Source organism: Mustela nigripes, chromosome 18 (assembly GCF_022355385.1).
Source record: "Mustela nigripes isolate SB6536 chromosome 18, MUSNIG.SB6536, whole genome shotgun sequence".
NCBI lineage: Eukaryota > Metazoa > Chordata > Mammalia > Carnivora > Mustelidae > Mustela > Mustela nigripes.
Window position 1 is genome coordinate 34,329,855 of NC_081574.1, and position 23,398 is coordinate 34,353,252.

Here is a 23,398-nt window from a genome sequence, read left to right on the forward strand (position 1 = left end):
CATGGTCCCAGGGTTCTAGGACTGAGACCCACATCGGGCTCCCTGCTCAGCAGGAGCCTGCTTCTCCCTCTGCCCTTCCCCACCATGCTGTCTCTCCCTCTCTCTCTTCCAAATAAATAAATATCTTAAAAAAAAAATAAAAACAAGTAAAAATAAATTAGAAATTCAGATTTAAAATATGCTGAGGTCAACGATGAAAAAGTGGAAAATGGAAATAACTTGTAATTATGTGGTATTCCGTGTGACTTTTATTTTATTTTATTTTTTTAAAGATTTTATTTATTTATTTGACAGAGATCACACGTAGGCAGAGAAGCAGGCAGAGAGAGAGGGGGAGGCTCCATCCCAGGACCCTGAGATCATGACCTTAGCTGAAGGCAGAGCTGAGCCACTGAGCCACCCTTAAAATGTGACTTTTAAGGGAATCACATCTACCTCCATGGCTTCAATTGTATCAAGTATTGTTTGTATTGTTTGTATCCCAGATCTCTCTGAGCTTATTGCCTACACAGCATCTCTACTTCAAAGGCCCAAACAGTTCTCAGCGTGTCCAAGCCAAACTCCTGGCCCCATTCCGACAGCTCCCAGACTCTTCTACTAGTACTTTTTGAATGTCAGTGAATGGTAATACATCTTGTCTTTCCATAAGTTAAAAACTTAACGAATCATCTTTGATACCTTCATCAACTTTAGTCCTATGGCCAGCCAAGGACTGAACATTACCAGTTTTACCCCATTTTCTTTCTCAAATATTCTGTATTTCTCTTTCTATTCATTATCCTCACCAAAGCCCCAGAATTTTGACCCCTTGCAGTTCTTCTCCATGTTACATTTGCTCTGTGCTCAGTTATGCCACAGTGGGTTACACCTAGATGAAAACATCTCATTATTATTTGTATCACTTGGGTAAAAGAAATAGAATTATTTATTAAAAGACTAGGGGGATATATATTATAGGTGTAAAGATTTAAAACATCAGTTTTTAAAATAATGGGATTTATGAAATCGAAAACAAAATAACTAAATTAGAGTCTAAATCAGTGTATTCCACTTGTGTTTGGGTTATATATTATTGAGATTATATTTGGGTTATATATTATTGAGATTTATACAAGTCAGTAGTGACCAATGAAGTTTTGAAACACTTAGTACCTGAAAATATGCTTTAGCTGAACTGTCCTGGAAGCTCCTCCTGAAAGAGGAGCAGAAGGAAATTTGTGTTTCAAAGTTGAGTTATTAAGAGTATCTCACAATTTGTCAAATTTCTTAATTTTGCAGGTGTAAAATTTAGAAAAAGTATGTGAAGGTGGTGCCTCATGAGTTTCAATCTTTTGATGGAAAAATAAAATACTGCAGTGTTTAAAAGCATCATTTTAAAAACTCTCAGGTGCCTTTGTGGCTATCTCAGTTGAATATTCACTGTTTCAAGACAGATTTCTTGTTTTGTGTGTTCTCAGATTCTCCAACACCAACTTGGCATCAGTAGTTCAGTGAATCCTGGCACTAACTATCCATAGTTTGCACAGGCCCCACAGATTACATGCTCATTCCCACAAGACTGTGTGCCTCCCCCTCCCCCAACTTGCAATGTCAGTTGCAAATCAAGTTTCAGTACTTCCAATGAACTGGCTTTAAATTGGGGATTTCCACAGCATCCTCTTTAGGCTTGGTGATTTGCTTAGAAATGACTCACAGAACTCAGGGTGCAAAGGACAAAGTGAGGTGAAGGTGCAGCATGTCCATGTCCTCGCTCTCTGGTACCACCTTTCCAGCACTTTGAGGAGGTCATTAACCTGGAAGCCCCCCAGACCCTGTTGTTCAGGGGTTTTTATGTAGGTTTTATTTTGTGGGCATGTTTGATTAAATCATTAGCTGTTGGTGATTAGACTTCACTTCCGGCTTGTCTCCTCCCCTGAGGAGAGGATGGCGTGGGCCTGAAAGTTCCAACCCCATTATCCTGGCTTGGCCTTTCCTGTGACCCCCCTTATCCTGAAGCTACCTAGGGGCTGAAGGAGAAGGGGGAGAGAAAACCCTAAAGAGGCTCCATGCCCAGCAAAAAGCCCTATGTGGGGCTCGATCTCACAACCTAACATCACAACTCATGATGTGGTACTTAACCAACTGAGCCACCAAGGTGCCCCTTTACTTTCTATTTTTTTAAAAAAATTCTTTTGAAGTATGTTAAAGCAATTCCCAGATACCACATGTTGAAAGCTTCTTAAGAAGTACAGCATTAATAATAGTTAAATGTCTATTAGAAAACCAAACTCATAGTGGACCTTAGTAGAATATCTGAAGCATATGTGAAGAAGAGTTTGTGAGCCACTGCCAACCTAATTCCAATCATAAAGGAGTCGTGTGAAAATATATCTGAGCGCTTTAAAAAACTCTTCCCGTGGTGTTCAGCCTTTTTTGATCCTGGATTAGGATTGGGGTTAGGAAGTAGGATTAGAGGGTCCCCTCAGAGTTCTCCTTAAAATCATGAGATACCATGATCGTACCAGTTTATTCAGTTTTTGCCCCTGCTATTCTGTTGTTACTTCAGGTATCTAAGTCAGAAAAGCACGTTCTTAGTTTGTGCTTTAAAGAAATACCCTCATGGACACTTTCCTAATTGCAGCTTTTCTTCTAATAAAACCCAAGTTAAAGAGGATCTTTATTTATATTCACAAGTGCTTTGCGAGAATACCTGGCCCAGCTTAGTGACAGAGCTTTTAAAGAAAATAACTTTATTATTATATGATTTGTGTTTTAGCAAAAAAAGGACTATTTGTTGTTATTTTTAAATAACATCAATGTTTTTAAGTTTTATTAAATTCAGTTGATTTTTCTTTTTTTGAATAAGCTCTTTACACTCACAACCTTGGGATTGAGAGTCCCATGCATGCCCTATCAACTAAGCCAGCCACGCACCCCAGGACTATTTGTTTTTTAAGCCATTTCTCTATCTGATTTTTCAAATTAGTTTTTTTTTTTTTAATTTCAAGGGTTTTTGTGTGTGTGTGTGGTTTTTGTGTTGTTTTTTTAAACACACATTTTTATTTATTTATTTGAGAGAGAGATAGCAGGAGAGAAGGAAAGGAAGAAGTAGACTCCCTGCTGAGCAAGGAGCCAGGCATGGGGCTTGATCCCAGGACTCTGGAATCACGACCAGAGCCAAAGGCAGATGCCCAGCTGACTGACCCACCCAGCAGCCCCATATTCTTTTAGTTTTTGAAGTCTACAAAGAAGTTCCTCTGACCAGGCCATGAGTAGGCCATGGTGGGTTTTTCATTAATTTTGAAACAGTTCAGTACTTTAAACAGTATTCTGGGGGAAGAGGGAGTACTTGTTTTTGACATCCAAAGATGAAAATCTTCCTGCGTAGCATTTGGACCCTGAAGCTGTCTGGGGCCAGATCTGACCCATCTACCTTAGCTGGTAGTATCTAACATTCTTTCCATTCCAGTCCAGTTATTTTAAACTATGGAATAGTCTCTCAGTCTATTTAGCTCTTTCTTCAATAGATCTATTTGCTATAATTACTGTTTATATAACTGGGATAAAACACATACACAATTTAGGCTAGGAACATTGATTTTAGAGTGTAGCACTGGCTGTTCCCTTTAGGGTTGCTCCGCCGACCTTACTTCATAAAAGCAAAGAGGGATGGGGCGCCTGGGTGGATCAGTCATTAAGCGTCTGCCTTCGGCTCATCATGATCCCAGAGTCCGGGGATTAAGCCCGGCATTGGGCTCCCTGCTCCCCCAGGAAGCTGGTTCTCCCTCTCCCACTCTCCTTGCTTGTGTACCCTCTCTCTCTGTATTTCTCCCTATCAAATAAATAAAATCTTTAAATAAATAAATAAATGCAAAGAGAGAGGAACTTGCTGCTTGTCTCTGTGGATTCAGCTGGTAGAGATTATTTATCCATGTCAAAAAGATAAGTCTTTAATAGATGGCTTTTTTGTTTTGTTTTAGAATCACAAGAAGCTGATGAACAGCTGGTAGCAGAAGTGGTTGAAAAATGTTCATCTGAGACTTGCTCTAGAACCTCAGAAAATGAGGTAGTACAGCAGGCTGGTGATTCTTACGCAATCAAGGATTTCAAAGAAGAACCTGAACATGAGAGTAGCAAAATTTCAGTAGTGAGGCCATTTTCAGTAGAAAACAAGAATGTCACGGATATCCCAGCAGCTCTAGGAACAAAGGCCACTTATGGCTGTGTAACTGTGGTCTTGGGTGACGCTTTGCCCTCCAGCGTACCAGAAGCCATCCTGGACAAGGCAATGACAGAAGGCACCATGGGGGTTGCACTGGAGGCTTCCACAGAGGTTGACCTAAAGGCTGGCAGCTCCTGTCCAGAGCCAGTTACCAGCAGAAGCAGGCTAAGAAAACCCAAACCCGTCTCTCTGAGGAAGAAGACAATTGGCGAATTCTTAGAGACTGATACTGCCCTGGAAGGCACGTCTCTCCCCCAGGCATCCTATCAGTTCTGTCCCAGTGAGATGGATGGGAACACAAATCCTTTGCTAGGAGGTGCCAGGACCCAGAGATCTCCCCCTGATATGAAGGAAACAGCAAGCGCTCCCTGCAGTGACACCAACGATTCAGGAGTTGAGTTGTTGGAGGAGTCAAGGAACTCACCTCTGAAACTAGAGTTTGATTTCACAGAAGATGTGGAAAATGTAGAGACCAGGAAAGGCCTTCCAAGGAAGCTTGGCAGGAAACTGGGTAGCAAACTGCCTCCCAAGGTACAGAAAGATAGCGTTAGTAAGCCAGTGGGCGCCAAAGGTGCGGACCCACTTGCAGAGCCCACTGTACACAGTGCTCCTCCTTCCCAGGCATCAGCTAAGCTGGATCCCAGCCAGTGGGACCACCACAACGTCATTCCCTTTGGGGGCCACTCTACTCTGCAGAGCTCTCCCCCTCTCTCCTCTAAGGGCTCCTACCACTTTGATGAATCCATGGATCCCTTTAAACCAACTACAACATTAGCAAGCAGTGACTTTTGTTCTCCCGCCGGTAATCTTACTAATGAAATCTTAGAATCACCCAAGAAGGCAAAGTCGCGTTTAATAACGTGAGTGACAACGGGTGTGGGTGTTGTGTTCTGTGTACTCTCTGAGTTTGGCAGCCTGCTGCTCTGGTTGGCCAACAGAAGTTACCTTTGAGGTGCCTCAGGGCAGACACACAGCTCATAGCTTTGTGCAGCAGTCCACACTATTTTGCTTAAGTCCAGTGTATGGTCAGAAATATCAGAGGTTTCCTTTTCAGGTGTCTGCCTTGTTTCTGAACCCTCAGCTTATTCAGCTCCACACCTTGGGTACTTATCTCCTATTAAAAAAAAACAAAATAGTGTACAATAGGTAGAGATTTGATGGTTTTCAGAAATCCTATCTGGGCTGTCAGGAATTGCTTTACAGAATTCAACGGTCTGTGCTAGCCACCACCTTCAGATTCTCTATGGATAAAATAAAAATTCCAAGCCTCCAGATTACTTGTCTATTATCAGTAACATGTGCAGAATGGTCCCAAAAGGTCTTCTAGAAGTCTTTCACTTTAAACAGGAAGCTGTGATTTTTGTTGGAAACAAACCTACTGCTAAAAGTTGGTAAGAATTCACATGTCTCCAAGTTTAGCTTCTGGCTCCATCAGTAAGGCAGTAAATGTCCAATGAGAATCAAGAACATTTTAAACATTCATGTCAATCTGACTGAATTAGTCTTTTGTTGTGTGTTGTCTCCCTCCCCTTCCCCCGCTTTCTGGGACCTTTCCGTAACCACTTTTGCAAGGTCCTTGGAGTTCTCGGAGTGATCAAGCTGTATTCCGTGTAAAGTTTCAGTTTAAATTTGCTACAAGGTTATCTGTTCTCAGAACTTGAGTTGATGACAATATATCCCTTTGTGACCCTGTGACACTTTACTAAAAATGAGATATAGAGAAGGACCAGTGACATGGAGGATGAAATGTGAAAAGAGAGGATGAGAAGAACCATTATTTCCAGCTGTCACCATAGATGGGTCAGGGAAGTAATGGTAAGCATTAGTGTGGCCTGGTGGAACATGCTAAATGGCATGATGAATTGTATTAGAAAAGTTTAAAGAGCAGAAAGCATCAGGACCAAGAAGCTTGAGCCGTGAGAATCAGTTCCTCGGCATCCCCAGAATGTCTAAAGTGAATGAACTGTCAGTAGTAGTTCTTGATCTGTTCTTTGATGATATATGAGCAGTTAAATGGTTGCTGGGAAATATTGATTGGGCAACCTCAGGACTGAGGTTAGTTACCGCTGTCTACTCAGTGCTTTGGGTATTTGTTGGACCCATCATTGCCTTGGTGCTTCGTAATGTGGGATGTCTGAAATATGGGGGGTTTCTGGCTAGCAAGGTTGATAAGGAGTCATTGGGGGACCTCCCTTCCAGATGCATGTCAAAGCTGCGTAGCCAGTGCATTCGTGTCAGATCACATTAAATCTGAAAAAAAGGGAGGGGAGTTTATCCTACACCTGATTTGCAGTAGCGAGAAGTATCCTTTTAAGTCCTACCCCCTTCACCCAGAAGCATTTCCTCCTGTTTTGTTCTTGGTGAGTGAGCTTGTTGATTTACCATACCTTATAGATTTTTTTTTTTTAAACTCTTACACAGTCAACTCTTGTCTCCCTGTTCTTTCTGTAAGAGAGGATGTTCTACCTCTTGTGTAACTGGGGTTTTGTTTAGAGAATCCCTTCATCGGTAGGAAAGGCTGGAGTGTGCCAGTGGAAGTAGGATCAAGTGGAAAGTTAGAAGTTCTGCTAGCAGGTTACTTGTGGGGCTTTTTAAAAGATGCATGCAATTAGCATCTCAGATTCTTCTGTAAAGTGGAGACATTGTACCGTCTACAACTGGTATTTTATGACTCAAATAAGATGAATTATATAAAGTCACCATAAGCTTCTTAGGGATACACATCTACAGTAGTTATAATCTGATCCATTGTCAACTATTGTATGCACCCTTGCCTTTAATCTGGATGGCGAGACATTTACGAGTAAATGTTCTCAGTAGTGAAATGTTGGTTTTAAATATTGATAAATATTTGGAAGTTCACTTTTCATCTATAACGTCGAATATGAGGCATTTCTGAGTGTTTCTACTCCTCTTATCTGTCAGAGGTTCCTGATAATCATTTGCTCACCAATGATAACATTCATTGAGTATGACATTTTTATTTGTATCCCACCGCATAGAAAGAATTTTGCAGCCTTTACATCTGCCTGACTACAGATAAATATTTCAGGCTTTACATGATTTTTTTCTCCATCTGTCTGTCTCTTTTCTGTCTCTAATTTTGTTGGTGCATCAGGACTACTGAACAAGTGAAATTTCTCTGTTTTCTGTTGTAAGTACTCCTGCTGTTTCTGTTTGTCCCTGGGACCGGTGGCAGTTCCGCTCCCCAGACCATTCCTAGACCATCTCTCCATAGCATGTTGCCTTGTCTCTGAGTTTGACCTTCTGATGATTTTTTGCATTTCATTTGCCACTTCATGAGTCAGCTTAGCCTTGCAATTTGTACCTAAAGGAGTGGCGCTCAGCCTTCCACCTTAGGTGCAAGAGCTTTGCTCCCTGGCTTGGCACACCTCATGTGGCACTTTGATAATGAACGCTGGCTTGGCCATCATCCTGACAGTGGTCTGAGGGACTGCTCTGCTGTTGTTCGAAGTAACTGACTTTTTTGATAGGATAAGGTTGCTGGCTTGGAGCAGGGGATACATTTTAGAGGCAATTCCAGTTTGGTGGTTTGGTGGCAGGGGTGGCATTTAGTGAGATCATTAGTTAAAAAAAAAAAAAATCCAGAAACTAGGTGGTGATCGTGCACATTCTGATAGCTTTATGTGCTCCTCCCTTTGCATTTCATTTGCTCCTGGTATTTTATGACTCAAATAAGATGAATTATATAAAGTCCCTTTCCCTCCCCCCAGAAGAAGAAAAAGAAAGTTGTAAATTTATTCATTTATTTTCTCAGAGTGACTTTTTTTGCTAGAAATTTTAAGTTCATTGAAACAGAACAGAATGGGAACCAGTCTTCAGGTCATAAATTGTGTGCCAGTTAAAAAATAACAGGTGGTTGGCGTTTTCCCCACGTCCAATCTTTGCACAAATACCTGACATTCATTTTCCATCTTACTGCTTAATAGGAATGGTAACCATTTACACAGATATTTTTATTTTTGTACTTTTCATTGACCATAGTTCTTCTCTGTTAGCACACAGGTCTGGAACTGTCTTATCAGACATCTGTGGTTTTTAGTGCAATAAAGAACTTTTTTAAAGAATCTGGTTCAGTGTGGTAATTTTTCCAATGAATGTCAAAGCCAAGTGAGTAAGGATCAGATGAACGGAATGTCTCTAGGTGCTAAGGGTACCTCTGAAAGGCTTGGTGGTGTGTAAGCAGAAACTGTAGGGGGTCAGAGTACTGGTATTAAACGTCCCACAGAAGCACATGAGGAGGTCTTTTCCAAGAATGAGCTGAGCTATAGTTCCTTGCTTGCCCTGCCTCCCAGGAGAAGATTCAGAGACGTGAAAGGTGTTCCCCTCTCTAATGTGTAGATGTAGAACGTGTGTGGTGCTGTATGCTTTGGCTTCTCTGCACACATTGCTTTATCTGCTCCATCTCATAGCTTGGAAGTTGTCAATGGGATTCCAAAATGGCCTGTTTTTGTTTTTTGTTTTTTGTTTTTTTCCTTTCCAGGAGTGGCTGTAAGGTGAAGAAATATGAAACACAGTCTCTTGCTTTGGATGGGTGTTCTCAGGTGAGTCTTTGCCCATCACCAATGTCTCTTAGACCATGGGTCCCACAAACTGGAATTGTGTCCTGGGGGGCATGGGGAGCTGGAGGGATTAATGAAGAGTTTCCAATGGGTGTCTGAGTATCTGACTTTGAGGAAACCGATTTCCAGATCCTTAACTTGCTCAAGTGACCTGAGAAGGCTCCTGAGAACAGGGGAGCTGCCTCACATTAACCCTTTTCCTACTTCTTCTGGATAGTTTCCTCTCATTCTAAATCTTACTAAAGTAGGTGCATTTTCACTGGGTATGAAACATCTGGGACACAAAACAAAGGGCAGATTTCAAATATTGGTACATGTTTTAAGAAAATGATTGACTCTAATAACTAGCTAATAATTTTTTTTAAAAGATTTTATTTATTTGACAGAGAGAGATCACAAGCAGGCAGAGAGGCAGGCAGAGAGAGAGAGGAAGAAGCAGGCTCCCTGCTGAGGAGAGAGCCCAATGTGGGACTCGATCCCAGAACCCTGAGATCATGACCTGAGCTGAAGGCAGAGGCTTAACCCACTGAGCCACCCAGACGCCCTGGCTAATAATTTTTTTTAAGTTAGACAGTTTCCCAATTCATTGCTTTTAGCGAAGTAGGAAAATCTGAGTTGTGATCTGATAGATCATTAAAAATGATCTTTGACACAATTTATATGCCAGTTATATCTCAGTAAAACAATTATTTTTTTTTTCTTAAAGATTTTATTTGAGAGAGTACAAACGAGGGTAGGGACAGAGGGACAGACTCCCCACTGAGCAAGGATCCCAGGAGCAGGGCTCTATCCCAGGACCATGAGACCTTGACCTGAGGCAAAGTCAGATGCTTAAGGAGCTGAGCCACCCAGGAGCCCCCCTCAAAATAATTTTCGATGATAGAATTTTTTGGTACATAACTTGGAAAGGGGTTCCAAGAATTAAGAGACATTTCTATTACAAAACTTTTTTCTGTCTCATTTATTTGTATAAATAGGCTTAACTAAGACTTCTTATTGATTTATAGTTATAAAAATGAAAAACAGAATTAAAATTCACAGGGATCCTTGTTTTTTCTAACAAATATTTGTCCATGGCTCTATGAATTGGGAAACAAAAAATAAATAAAAATCCAGACCCATTTGATTGTGATGAGACCCTTTAAAAAATGTTATTTCAGCATAACTGTGATTACAGGAATACATTCATTGGTTAATAAAATGCATTTTAAATTTGACTTATTTTACATAGTTTGTACCAGCAACTTGGTACATGGCTGAAGATTAAGAAAAAATGATTTGCTTTCTCATTTATTTTTTCACCCATTACAAATATGTAAAGTATCCACTTTCAAATGCAGCTAAAGCAGGCAATAAGAACCGTGAAAATTTGGGACACCTGGGTGGTTCAGTGGGTTAAAGCCTCTGCCTTCGGCTCAGGTCATGATCTCAGTGTCCTGGGATCGAGTCCCACATCGGGCTCTCTGCTCAGCAGGGAGCCTGCTTCCCTCTCTCTCTCTGCCTGCCTCTCCATCTACTTGTGATTTCTCTCTGTCAAATAAATAAATAAAATCTTTAAAAAAAAAAAAAAAAGAACCGTGAAAATTTTACCTTTGGTTTAATTCAGAAAAATAACATGTATCACACAGCAAAAGTTTTTTTTTAGTTTTTAATTTTTAAAAATTTTTGATTTTATATATTTATTTATTTGACAGAGAGAGAGAGAGAGAGACAAGCAAAGGGAGTGGGAGATGGAGAAGCAGGCTTCCCCCTGAGCTGGGAGCCTGATGTGGGGCTCTGATGATCATGACTTGAGCTGAAGCCTAAACAACTGAGCCACCCAGGCACCCCTACACTGCAAAAGTTTTTAAATAATTGGTACAACAAAATGTAATCATTACTTGTTTTTAGCAAAAATTTTTGTATTTGATAGCACTTATGAAAAGTTGTAATAATTTTAGGATAAGTTATGCCTTAGTTGATTACAGTGATAAACTCTGCAGAAGAAGAAATGTTAATACTTAGAGACTTATGGTCATAAAAGTTATTTTAATTTTTAACTTTTAACTGAGAAAAATTATAGGGAGAACTTTAAAAGACTTTCAAACACACGAATGCTTTTTTTAAGGATAATTTTTTGGTAGAAGTAGAAGGGAAATGAAAATTCAGAGAAGAAAAGCAATGATGCAAATTTCTGACTACTAAAACTTTTTTTTTTTAAGATTTTATTTACTTATTTGACAGAGAGATCACAAGTAGGCAGAGAGAGAGAGAGAGAGAGAGAGAGAGGAGGAAGCAGGCTTCCTGCTGAGCAAAGAGCCTGATGCGGGACTCAATCCCAGGACCCTGAGATCATGACCTGAGCTGAAGGCAGCAGTTTAACCCATTGAGCCACCCGGGCGCCCTGACTACTAAAACTATTAAAGAATGTGTGTACATGTTTGATTTTAAATAGATGATAAAGCATCATCAAATCACTAGATTAACTAGATTGAATTAAGCAAGGCCAGTTTTTAAAGTATAGCAAGTGTTACATCTTTTGCAATTTTTTATATTTTTGCTGAAAAGTTTTTGACTGTCACCTGAAAATACAGTGGGATACATTGGTATTCCAAGACAATTCAGGGGGTATATGAGCAAAATATTTGAAAACCACTATGGACTACTTAAAACTCTTGCTTATAAATCTAGGCTGGAAAAGGTTAATTTTTCAGACCTCATGTGTGAATAACAGAAGCTAGGTTCTAGAAAAAGCATAGTATTCTTTTTTTCTTTTTTAAGATTTTATTTATTTATTTGACAGAGAGAGAAACAGCAGGAGAGGGAACACAAGCAGGAGGAGTGGGAGAGGAAGAAGCAGGCTTCCTGCTGAGCAGGGAGTTCGATGCAGGGCTCAATCCCAGGACTCTGGGATCTAATAAGAACTAATTAGACTAACTTATGCTGAGCTGAAGGCAGACGCTTAACGACTGATTTTACCTGATTTTACTGATTCTACCCAGGCACCCCGAAAGCATAGTATTCTATGATTGAGAGACCCCAGCTTCCTCCTTGATTGGTAGCAAAATCTGTGGTTAAGTCTTAATCAGACACAGGTGTGGAATGGTGGCTGTGAGATGTCACCTTTCCCACTGTTGATCCTCCTAAACGGTAGCACCTGATCTGTTGCATTTCCCAGGATGAAGGAGCAGTGATTTCCCAGATTTCAGACATTTCTAATAGGGATGGCCACGCTACTGATGAGGAGAAACTGGCGTCCACTTCATCTGGTCAGAAATCGGCTGGGGCCGAGGTGAAAGGTGAGCCAGAGGAAGACCTGGAGTACTTTGAATGTTCCAATGTTCCCGTGTCTACCATAAATCATGCGTTTTCATCCTCAGAAGCAGGTATGGAAGTGTATGTTCATCTTTCTAATGTACCTAAGCCTAGAAATGCCTGAAAGCCTAATGCAGGAGGCGCTTTAAAGAGACTATAGAGAATTGGGTCTCTTGGAGGATAGATGGAGGTTGCTGATCTATGCTTGTCTCCTGTACTTAGAAAAGAGGTGCAGGAGAGTGTCTTGTCGAAGTGCCAGAGACCTAGGGATGAGTGTGGCAGAATGCACGGGAGACACTGATGTACGAGACTATTTACATTTTGAGTCATTTATTGTATGGGACCGCATCTCAAAATATAGTGGCCTGTAGCCATGTTGTGGTGGTGGTGGTTCAGCGTAGAGAAATAACAGTAACATGTATAGTGCCTTCCCATGTACAGGCACTAAGTTCTAAGTGCTTTACATTTATTAACTGGTTACACCTTGGTCACTATTTTTTTCCCCCATTTTCCAGAGAAGGAAGGTGAGACATAGAAGTTAAGTCAGCCACCTAAAGTCACTTGACTAGCAAATTGTAGAACAAGGATTTGAACCTCAACCATCTGGCTCACGGTTTTACAACCACAGTGCTTAACTTGGAAAGAGATTCCTTTCATGACTAGAGTATTATACATTTTCCTGTTCACCAATGCGGTAGAATGAAATTGACCAATATACTGAAAAATCCTTAATGTTCTAATAAGAACTAACTAGATTAACCTATGCAGAAGCTTCTTACTGTTGAACTTGTAAGAACATTCTAGAGCTGAGGCCCTTGTCCAGGTCCCAAGTTATATCTGTGGCCTTAAACTTGACTTGTGAGATGTTTAGAACCATGTTCCTGACTACTGTAAACATTATTAAAAACTCAGATTTTCAGCAATGTAATTTGATCTGGGGACTTTTGTACTTAGAATTTTAAAAATCACAACATGTCATCACACCAGGGAAGCAGGTGGAAGTCTAGACTTTGCAAGAGTTCTTCCCTCAGCCTCTCCTCACTGCCCACATCTCATCTCCCATCTGTAGAGTAAACGTGCCAGACACTGTTCCATGTTTCTTCCCAGGCTGCTTTCTGCTCTGCCACCATTCCCAGGGATCATCCTGAGCACGCTTGTACCTATATTATTTCCTACATTTGAAATGCCTTTCTTTGCCATCTTCTATAAAAATTCCATCCATTCTTTCAGGTTTCTGTCAAAACATGACTTGGCTTCTACATACTTTATGTTACCACCACATTTCTTCTTATCACTCGTACTTCATGTATTTAGTATAGCCGGTGTCTTTGATGGACTTCTTGAGGTTAAGGACTATGAGTGATTCATCTTTGAATTTCCTCTGGTATAGGAGCACGTAGATATTTGATGGATTATATTCTTCATCACTAGGAGGAAATTCCTCCAATGGAAATTTCCAGAGCTGGGGTTCCATTAGCCACAGTGCTGTCCTCAGAGTTAGTGAAGAGCTAGTGCTTCAGCCTAAGTGACTGATGAGCTGTGTCTTGGGAGCAAACAGAAACTGTGGTCATGCAGGGGTTGTAGGCGTTGCGGAGGTGGTAAGGGAGATCTGGCCCTGTAAGGGGAATCAGACAGAGTCTGCTTCCTGGGGAGAATCTCCTTTGTGCCGGGTCTTGCGAGATACATACATAGATGTGCCCCAGGGACGGAGAATCTCTCCCAGGGGTGGGAAGGAAACTGCCGTGTTGGTAAATGCTCAGCAGTTCTCTGAATTTAGGACAAGTGGGAAAACGAAGTCATACTGAGAATCTGGACTTGATCCTGTAGATAAAGGGGAGCCATTGAAGGTTTGTAAGCAGAGTGATGATGGTCACATTTGTGTTGTAAATAATTCACTGTTGATAGTACACTAAAGTAGTAATTCATTGTTGCTACATGGATTGTAGCTTTAAAATCGTGTGCTTTTTCATATTTTAAATTTTTCTTCAATAAGTGCATATTCCTTTAATTAGAAAAAGCATGGTTTTTTGTTTTGTTTTGTTTTTCTTAAATGTTGCCTTTGGTGGTTATAGAGTGGAAGGTAGACTGGAGACAAGTTTGAAAGCGTATGGGGAGGAGAAGGAATTTAGTTTTTCAGGCACTGGAATTTAGAGCTTATTGTTTTATCTTCTACATTAATTAGTCTGAGGATACCCTTCTGTGCTGGAATTTAAATTCACTCAGACCTGCTTATAAAAATAACATTCACTTTGTGGTTTCTTCTTTCTGACCTAGTCCCCTGGTTAAACTTACTTACAAAACTTTTCACGGACACAAGGGGGCAGCCTTGCTATTCTTTCCACCTAAAGATGGTGATCCTGTGTTGGCAAACGGCACACACCCCTTCTGAGTTTTTCGGACTTTTAATACAGACAACACATCCGTCAGCAAAGTGCCAGTGCTCCTTTGAAAATCTGGAAATGCTGTTCATGGCTTCATAGATGTCCCTCTGGGCCTGCACTGGGATCTCCAGAATCTTTTCACCAGGAAACACAGGAACTGACTTCTTGGGGTAACTGTAAAAATGACTCTCTGTGTTGTAGGCATAGAGAAAGAGACCTGCCAGAAGATGGAAAAAGATGGATCTGCCATGACCGTAAGTTACGCCTGTTGGGGGCTGGGGAAATGTGGGGCTCAGGTTTGTTTTTTGTTCCTTTTAGTATTTATTTAAAAACTCACATTAAGTCTTTAAATAAATAACTTCTAGTCATTGTTTGGTGATGGACTGAGATATGGATAAAAGTTTCTTCACTCGAGGAGCTCATAGTCTATCCCGAGATCTATCCAGTTGCCACCAGCCTCATGAGGCCGCTGAGTACCTGACCAGTAGCTAGTCTGAATTGAGATGTCTTGTAAATGTCAAGTATGACTAGTCTTTAAAGACTTAGGACCAAAAAAAAAAAATAAAAAGGAAAATAAAATGTTCTGAACGTTTTATATTCATTACATGTTGTGATGATCATATCTTACATATATTAGGTTAACTGAACTATATTATTATTATTATTATTTTAAAGATTTTATTTATTTATTTGACAGAGAGAGATCACAAGTAGGCAGAGAGGCAGGCAGAGAGAGAGAGGAGGAAGCAGGCTCCCTGCTGAGCAGAGAGCCCGATGCGGGACTCTATCCCAGGACCCTGGGATCATGACCTGAGCCAAAGGCAGCGGCTTAACCCACTGAGCCACCCAGGCGCCCCTAAAATCAATTTCACTCGTGTATCTTTTTACCTTTTTTTTTTTTTTTTTTTTAATTTATTTATTTGACAGAGATCACAGGTAGGCAGAGAGAGAGGAGGAAGCTGGCTCCCTGCTGAGCAGAGAGCCGGATACGGGGCTCGATCCCAGGATCCTGGGATCATGACCTAAGCGGAAGGCAGAGACTTTAACCCAATGAGTCACGCAGGCGCCCCTCTTTTTACTTTTTAAATGGCTACGGAAACATTTAAAATTACCAATGGCTTGCATTGTTATTTCTTTTGAATAGCACGGGTAGTGGATACAAAATGGAAACTAATGATACTGTATGACTGTTATAATCTAATGTGTTGCGGAGGCTGCGGGAGCCAGGGCTGACCACCTGCGCAGCGTCTGGGAAGCTGGATTTGAGCTCATTAAAAGCAAAATTATGTTATGCCTTTTTAGACTTACAAAAATAGTATAAAGAATTCCTGTAAATCTTTCACCCATATTCCTTGAATGTTAACATTTTATAGAATCATAGTACAGTTATCAGAATCAGTGAATACTGGGGTACAGTATTATCTAGGCTATAAGCCATATTTGAATTATGTTGGTTGTCCCAGTAATGTCCTCTTCTGGTGTAGTATCCAGCCCAGGACCCCACGTTGCGTTTAGTTCTCAGGTTCTCAGTCACCTGTAATCTGTGATAGTTCTTCAGTCTTCCTTTGTCTTTCCTGAACTTGACACTTTTGAAGAATACAGGTTAGTGTTTTGTAGAATATGCTTCATTTTGAGTTCATCCAGTGTTTCTCATAATTAAATTCAGTTTATGCAATTTGGGCACAAAGCCATCAAAAGTGACTTTATGGATCCCCCCTTATTCCATAATTAGTGGAATTAACTGATCACTTGGTTAAGGTAGTGTTGTCTTAGGTTCCCCATTTGAACTTAGTTGTAAAGAGAGAGTGGGGTTTGTAAGATAAAGCAGTGAGGGGTGTTCTGGGCAGCAGAGTTGGCCTGCACAAAGGCAGGGAGTGAGAAGCATGGGCTCTATAAGGAGGTACAAGTGTGCTGTGATTGCAGGGTAGTCTACATAGAGTAGCTGAGGGCCACATAATCAGGGGGCATTGATATGGTGCCAGGAGGTTTGGAATTCATGGTAGAAGCAGTAGGAAACTATTGAGGGGTTTTAAGTAAGGAACACGATGGGTAAGAGTTCAAAGGATGGGGTGGAGGCCGAGAGAGATTTATCAGGTAGAACCATCACTCTGGTGACATGGTAGCTGGGGTGGAGTGGTGGTGAGAGAAAGTTGGTGAAAGCCACCCAAGGTTCCTTTCTTGAATATCTGAGTGGTCAGTGCTACTGATAAGCCACCCCATAAACCTGGGGTGCCCAGGAGCTCCTCTCTACCCCTTATTCCCACAAGCAAAATCTGTGATTTTGATGTCCAAAAACCATATATTATAAACCCACTGACGTTTCTCCAGCCTGTGGCCACCCCCAGTCTTTTTGAATATGGTGGTTTTCTAACCAGTCTCCCTGTTTCCAGGCTGTTCTCTCATCCTTTCACATAACCCAAGGTGTTTTAAATACCAAACTGATCTTGTTACTCTTTGCTTAAATCTCTTGGTTGGCTTCCCTAGTCTTTAGAATAAGTTCAGATTCTTCTAGTGGCTGATGTGGCTTTCTGCACTGGGACTCTGCCTTTCTCCCCAGCCTCTACTGTCTCCTCTCTTCCTCACACGTCTGACTCTTCCCTTACCATATGCCATTCCTTTCAGTTCTGTGAACCTACCCCTTGGAGTCACTTCTTGTTCTCCCTTCCCTCCTCCCAACACTATAAACTTGCTTAAGATAGGGACCATGACTGTCAGTTTGCTGCTACCTTAGCACCTACCACAATAAATTCTGCTTAGTACAGGAATCAGTAAAGTAAGAATACAGAAAGAGGAGCAGAACTGTAGAACTTAATTTTTAGATCTGTGGATTTGAGACCAGTTTCTGGTTGGACCAGTTTCTAAGTCCATATTTCTGGGAGGCTATTCTAATTACATAGCATGAGTTCCATAAATGCCTGGGCTGGCTTTATTTATTATTTTTTTAAAAGATTGGTTGATTGATATTCATTTTTTTAAAAGATTTTATTTATTTATTTGAGAGAGAGAGAGAGCATAAGCAGAGGGAGGGGCAGAGGGACAAGCAGACTCCCCGCTGAGCAGGGAGCCCCAGGTGGGGTTGAATCCAGGGCCTTGAGATCATGCCCTGAGCCAAAGTCAGACGCTTAACCAAATGAGCCACCCAGATGCCCCAAAATTTATTTCCTTATTTTAGAGAGAGCATGTTTGCGAGTTAGGGAGAGGGAGAGAATCTTTAATCAGACTCCCCACTGAACGTGGAGACCAACTCGGGCCTAAATCCCTGGGCCCAAAGTCCCCACCTGAGCTGAAACCAAGAGTCGAAGGCTTAACTAACTAAGCCACCCAGGTGCCCCGGCCTTCAAATCTATTAAAACCAACCCAGGGGGCACCTGGGTATTACAGTGGGTTAAGCCTTTCATTATTGGTTTCAGTTCAGGTTGTGATCTCAGGGTTGTGAAATCAAGCTCTGCGTTAGACTCCAAGCTCAAAGTGGAGTCTGCTTTAGACACTCCCTTTGCCTCTGCCCTTCCCTCTCTCTCAAATAAATAGAATCTTTAATAATTTTAATCTTTAATAATTTGAGGGCCTTTAGGACACAGGGTAGTTGAAGCTGTACGATTAGTTGAAGCTCTGAATGAAGCATCCTTTACCTTAATTCACAGTAAAAATATATTTTGCATCTTGACTAATATGTATATATGAATGACACATCACAACATATGCGCATATATATATAAAACAAATTGCACAAAACACTCTACCTTTCTTCATGTGATTCATTCTGATATTTTTCTTTTCTATTTCATTTTTTAAAAAAGATTTTATTTATTTATTTGAGATAGAGAGCATGAGCAGAGGGAGAAGCAGACTCCCTACTGAGCCAGGAGCCTGACTCAGGGCTCGATCCCAGGACCGTGGGATCATGACCCGAGCCAAAAACAGACACTTTTACTGACTAAGACACCGATACGCCCCCTCTATTTCATTTTTTAACGCAGATTGCATGTCTTAGTAAATTGTTTTCAGGACTCACTGTTAGGCCAAGACCCATAGTGATTCCCTAGACGACATGAAGAGCAAATATGAAGGTAGATGGGTGAAGGGGGCGGCTGTGGAAACATGGGCAGAAGGAAGATATACATAAAGCACATAGGGTCTCGGGAGCATTGTCCCCCCGCAAGGGCCTCACACATTAGTGATGTTTGTTTCTGGACAAAATCACTCTTTTGGGAGCCAGGTCGTCTAATCCCAGCATAGCCGCTCATGGGCTTCTGCCTGTCTTGCCTCATCTGTGGGTGGGAGGGATGCCTGCTGTCCCCACCCACCAGTGGCTGACGTTACACATACCGCTGCTAAGAGAGCCTGCTTATGTGCTTGGGGAAGCCAGTGTCTTTAGAAGTTTTGCAAGTACTAAGGGAGTGGTTTCTTGTATTTTCAGTTTGTAAAAATAGCAAAAGCATGATGGGAGCGGGTTGTGCCAAGTGGACCAAGCCTTGGTCTGTGCAGGTGCAGGTCTAGGTGGCTTCCCCTGTATTGTGAACAGCGTGGTTCAGCTTCCAGCTGCCCAGCTGCTTCATCCATAAAGGAGAGCACCTATTGGCCCAGTGGTCATGGGGTGAAAGGCAGTGCTGACGTCACAAATGGGAGCTCAAAGTGCTAGGCCACTGTCAGGTGGGGTGATGCTGCCAGGAAGGGGGGAGGGGAGACTGAACAAGAAAGAAAAATGGGGAATACTTGTCTTTGGAGCCAGCTGCTGAAGAACATATCTTTTGTTGTGATCTTTTAAAAGTAATCCCAATGGAGTTCCCCAAATCAAGGAATTTCTGCTTCCTAGAATGTGGAATAAGCATCATATAAGGCAATGGCAGTGTTCAAAACGTTGAAAAAGAAATCTGGTTAATCTAGCATTCACTTGTTTAAGCCTCCCTGTTTCTTGGAAGTGCATTCCTGATGCAGTCTCGTTGCCAGCAGGTGGTGGCGGCCACAGCAAAGGGATCAAGGCCAGAGTAATCAGTGGTGCGTGGATGGTCTCATCCTGCGTATCAGCTATTGGTCTGCAGCATTTTTCCGTTGGGGTCAATTTATTTTTATGTTTATTTTTTTTTTTTAAGATTTCATTTATTTATTTAACAGAGAGAGAAAAAGAGATCACAAGTAGGCAAGAAGAGAGAGAGGGAGAAGCAGGCTCCTGATGCGGAGCTTAGAGCAGAGAGCCCAATGTGGGCTCGATCCCAGGACCCTGAGATCATGACTTGAGCCAAAGGCAGAGCCTTAAACTAAGACACCTAGGTGTCCATCCATTTATTATTATTATTTTTTTTTAGGAAGGCTTAAACTTCTTAAAAGTTGAGTTCTTTTGGTTTTTCCAAGGATGTCTCTGTTAGAGTGCTGTGGCTGGCATGGTGCTACTCAGGTGGGTTCAAGGACAGAAGATGGGATGAGCTCAGCTTGCTGTGAGAGACTAATGGTGCTCTTTTTTCCACTGCAAGGACACGAGCAGAGAGGTTTCCTTGGTGGTATCTGTGCTCACTGCCTGTCTGCAACCAGGACTGCATTAAGTTCCACTGTCTAGAGACAGGTTCTTTCTTTCTTTCTTTCTTTCTTTTTTTAGGATTTTTATTTATTTATTTGACAGAGAGAGAGCAAGAGCACACAAGCAGGGGCAGCAGCAGAAGCAGGCTCCCTGGAGACAGGTCTTTCTTGGCCCACAATTTTGAATGCTTTGGGAACAGGGAACAGGATTAGGGGACATGAAACAAGACCACTTGGAAGGCTGGGACTCATTGATTGGGTTAGCATCTTTATTAAACATAATAGATTGCCTGGCCCAGGATGAGATGGTCTGGTCAGTTCTTTGTGATGGTAGATTCTGTAGGCTTTCTCTGCTGTTTGATAAGCAATATAAAGGACTAAAGAAGGTAAAAAGGTAAATCCTAGGGTTCTTGAAAAAGGTGGCTAAAATAGGCGAGGGCCATACATTTCTTGTAAGAACTGTTGCATTTTGAGCCACGAGGGGAGCAGCACATGGCCAGGTGGAAGGGAGTGACCAAGGGAGGGCCGCAAGCTGCAGATAGACCTCATCTGGATGCATCTGCCCCCATCTGAGGCCTGAGCACCTGCCTCCACTCAGAATGCTGCCTCTTCCAGACACATTAAATTGTTGAGCAAGTGGGCAGACAACTCATTTATCCCCTCAACAAATGAATGAGGTACCAACCTCTAGAACAGACTATATTTTCCTTACTAAGAAAACTCTTTTGGCTTATTTCGCAAAATAAAAATCTTGCTAACTTGAGGGTCACAGGAGGGCTGTTTCCTAGAATTGATTTGACTTGTGGATTCTGGTTTCAACTAATAAAAACACAAAAGAGTGATTTTTAAAATGTATTAACTTAGAATCAGAAATTTAACAACAAAGTGAACCAAATGTGTCAGCTTGACCTAGAACGTTACCTCCCTATAGGCTCTTGCTCATGGGAAGCAAGAGTATGAGAAAGTTTCTTGAGGAGAAGCATGGCACAGGACGTTAATGGACTGATTCAGATGTCTAGAGGTTTATTCATTATCCACAAGACCATTTCTGATGTCCTCCTTTCTGGCTCTGGAATCCTGGGGCGGTTCTGCTGGGTGCCTCTGACCTTACTCAGGCTGCGGTCAAAGTATTGGCCAGAGCAGTGGTCACCTCCAGGCTCAGTTTGGGGTGAAGCCACTCCAAGCTCACTCAGTAGGCTGTCAGCATGTCTCAGAGACATCAATTCCTTGCCACATGGGCCTCTCCACAGAGAGTCCTTCATGATGTGGAAGCTGGAGTCTTTTCGTAAACTAATCTCAAAAGTGACATCCCATGGCTTTTACTGTAGTCCCTTTAGAAGTGAGTCCCCAGGTCCAGCCTAGACTCAAGGCAACCAGATGACATAAGAGGATGAGTACCAGGATGGTGGGTATCATCAGGGGCCATGTTTGATTCAAAAGCGCACAAGTGGCTTTTGAATGATGAATGATGAATCTGCCCTAAGATAGTGTTTCTGGGGGGCACCATGAACTCCTGTCAGCAGGGTGGACTGCTTTCCTGCAGATGCTGCTTGAAACGGGGGCTGCCATCTTGTGGCTTTCGCATTCTTGTTTCCGTGGCCTGAGCCAAGGTCTTCTGTATTGGGCCCTTCTACATGAAGCTAAATGCAAAAATTATGTGTGAATTTTTTTTAGCCTTTTCTAGGGAAACAGTGAGTTGTAGTGACCATGAAAAGTTTAAAAAACTGCTGGTCTAAGTTGGCTTTGGACTTTCTGTTCTGTCTTGGTTGAAACAAGACACCAGAGAACTGATTAATTATAATCAATCACTAACTTATTGGTGGTACAGACTCTTAAGAGTGTTAAGATTATTGACAGGTCACTTGGGTTGGCATTTTTGATGTTACTAGAACAGCTTTTTTCCTATTTATGCAAAAAAGTTTACTTACACAGATGGGAGGAAGTCGCCCCCAAAATGCCTTGTATGAAAGAGCAGAGAATGAAGTCCACGTTCATGTGAAAAAATAGTCACCACTGTGGCTTTCTGGAACCTGAATTTACCATAAAAGTAAGCTGCTACATCAGAAGGACATAGAAAACTTAACAGCCAGGAAGAATCCAAAAAAGTGAAAGTGCGGGCATAGATCTGGGCTTTACCTGTGGCCACTTTGTACAGGGACCACTCACGCTGTCCGCCCGACAGCATTGCTGGGTCAGGACCAGACGTCACTGCAGAGCAACTGAAGTTCCTGGTGACCCTGAATCATTCTGGGGCTAGGGGCAGGGGAGTCAGCCTTCAGATGTGTGTGTACCAGTTCTACTTCCTGAGGCCTGAAAGTTACTAGTCCATTTTAGAAACATTTCCATCCAAAGTGACTAAAGAGGTACATGAAAGTATCAGTATGTTTAAAAGTTGCTATTTTGGTATTTGAAAGTTGATACTTTTTTAGGGGAAAGTTACATGGAATGCATCATCCCCAGAAGCCCCCTGAAAAATGAGACATTTTTCCTTTTCATGCATGCGGTTCTTTGGTGACTGGTCACTGTGATAATTGCACTTTCTCCTTTTTGGATAAGAAGAAAACTTCACTGGGCCCTCTGTTAAATGGAAGTTAACTTGCTCCCCTCATACCCATATTCATTTGAGTGCTTTTTCCTTTAGGTAGTACTGTAACTAGGTTTTATTTTATTTTATTTTTTTCTTGAAAGCTTCCCCTGCTGTGTTTTTGTCTTCAAACATGTTTTTAAACATTGTAATCAATTGAGTAATGAGGAAGTTATTGAAGGATGCTTGGGGTTGGGAACCTGAAGACTGGAGGTATTAAGTGTAACTTCTTGCCCCCTCAGGGACTGTTGGAATCCTCTTTGGAGAAGGCCCCCGTGTCTGTGGCCTGTGGAGGAGAGAGCCCCCTGGATGGCATCTGCCTCAGTGAATCAGATAAGACAGCTGTGCTCACTCTCATCAGAGAAGAGGTAAAAGTCCTCATGTTCTGTCCACTTATCACACCCTGTCTTTGTGAAACCCATGCGCCCACAGGGAGATCCCATCTCTGTTTGGCTTGAGTTATCCCCAGCTGGAAGTTCTTATTTCCTCAGCTTGTGTAGCTCACAGAAAGGGCTCCCTTTAAAACTCTCATTGCAGTAGTCCTAGGGAGAAAGCTAACCACGCTTCTTTATCTCTCAGCCTTTTGAAGTTTTTTAAATGTCGAATTCTGCCAACTCTTCCCACATATGTAACTAAATCAGTGCAGACTTGCAATAATATAAAATTGCTTCCCACTTTGATCCATTCTTTAATTAAACAGCTCACTCTTAAATTCCTCCTTTCCTGTGTCTCTTGAACAGCCTCTGTTCAAGAGATTACTAAATAGATTACTGCTAGGCCTTTCCTGGGTGATGAAAAAAAAAAATGAAAGACACAATCATGCGCTCTTAGTCAGTTACTACCC

General features: G+C 41.8%; 1 protein-coding gene across 12 annotated transcripts in view; it reads left to right on the forward strand.

Annotated features, from left to right (window-relative positions):
• TACC1 (transforming acidic coiled-coil containing protein 1) overlaps positions 1–23,398 on the forward strand; it is a 112,088-nt gene that overhangs the window by 77,424 nt on the left and 11,266 nt on the right. For 4 of the 12 annotated variants that reach the window (XM_059384305.1, XM_059384297.1, XM_059384302.1 and 1 more), the window contains 6 exons: positions 3,960–5,061; positions 7,320–7,355; positions 8,706–8,766; positions 11,942–12,149; positions 14,661–14,713; positions 22,797–22,922. In XM_059384305.1, the coding sequence (XP_059240288.1) occupies positions 4,268–5,061; positions 7,320–7,355; positions 8,706–8,766; positions 11,942–12,149; positions 14,661–14,713; positions 22,797–22,922 (1,278 nt within the window). In that variant the 5' untranslated portion in view covers positions 3,960–4,267. The remainder of the gene's footprint in view (positions 1–3,959; positions 5,062–7,319; positions 7,356–8,705; positions 8,767–11,941; positions 12,150–14,660; positions 14,714–22,796; positions 22,923–23,398) is intronic. The other 8 variants (XM_059384303.1, XM_059384300.1, XM_059384304.1 and 5 more) reach the window with 5 other exon arrangements.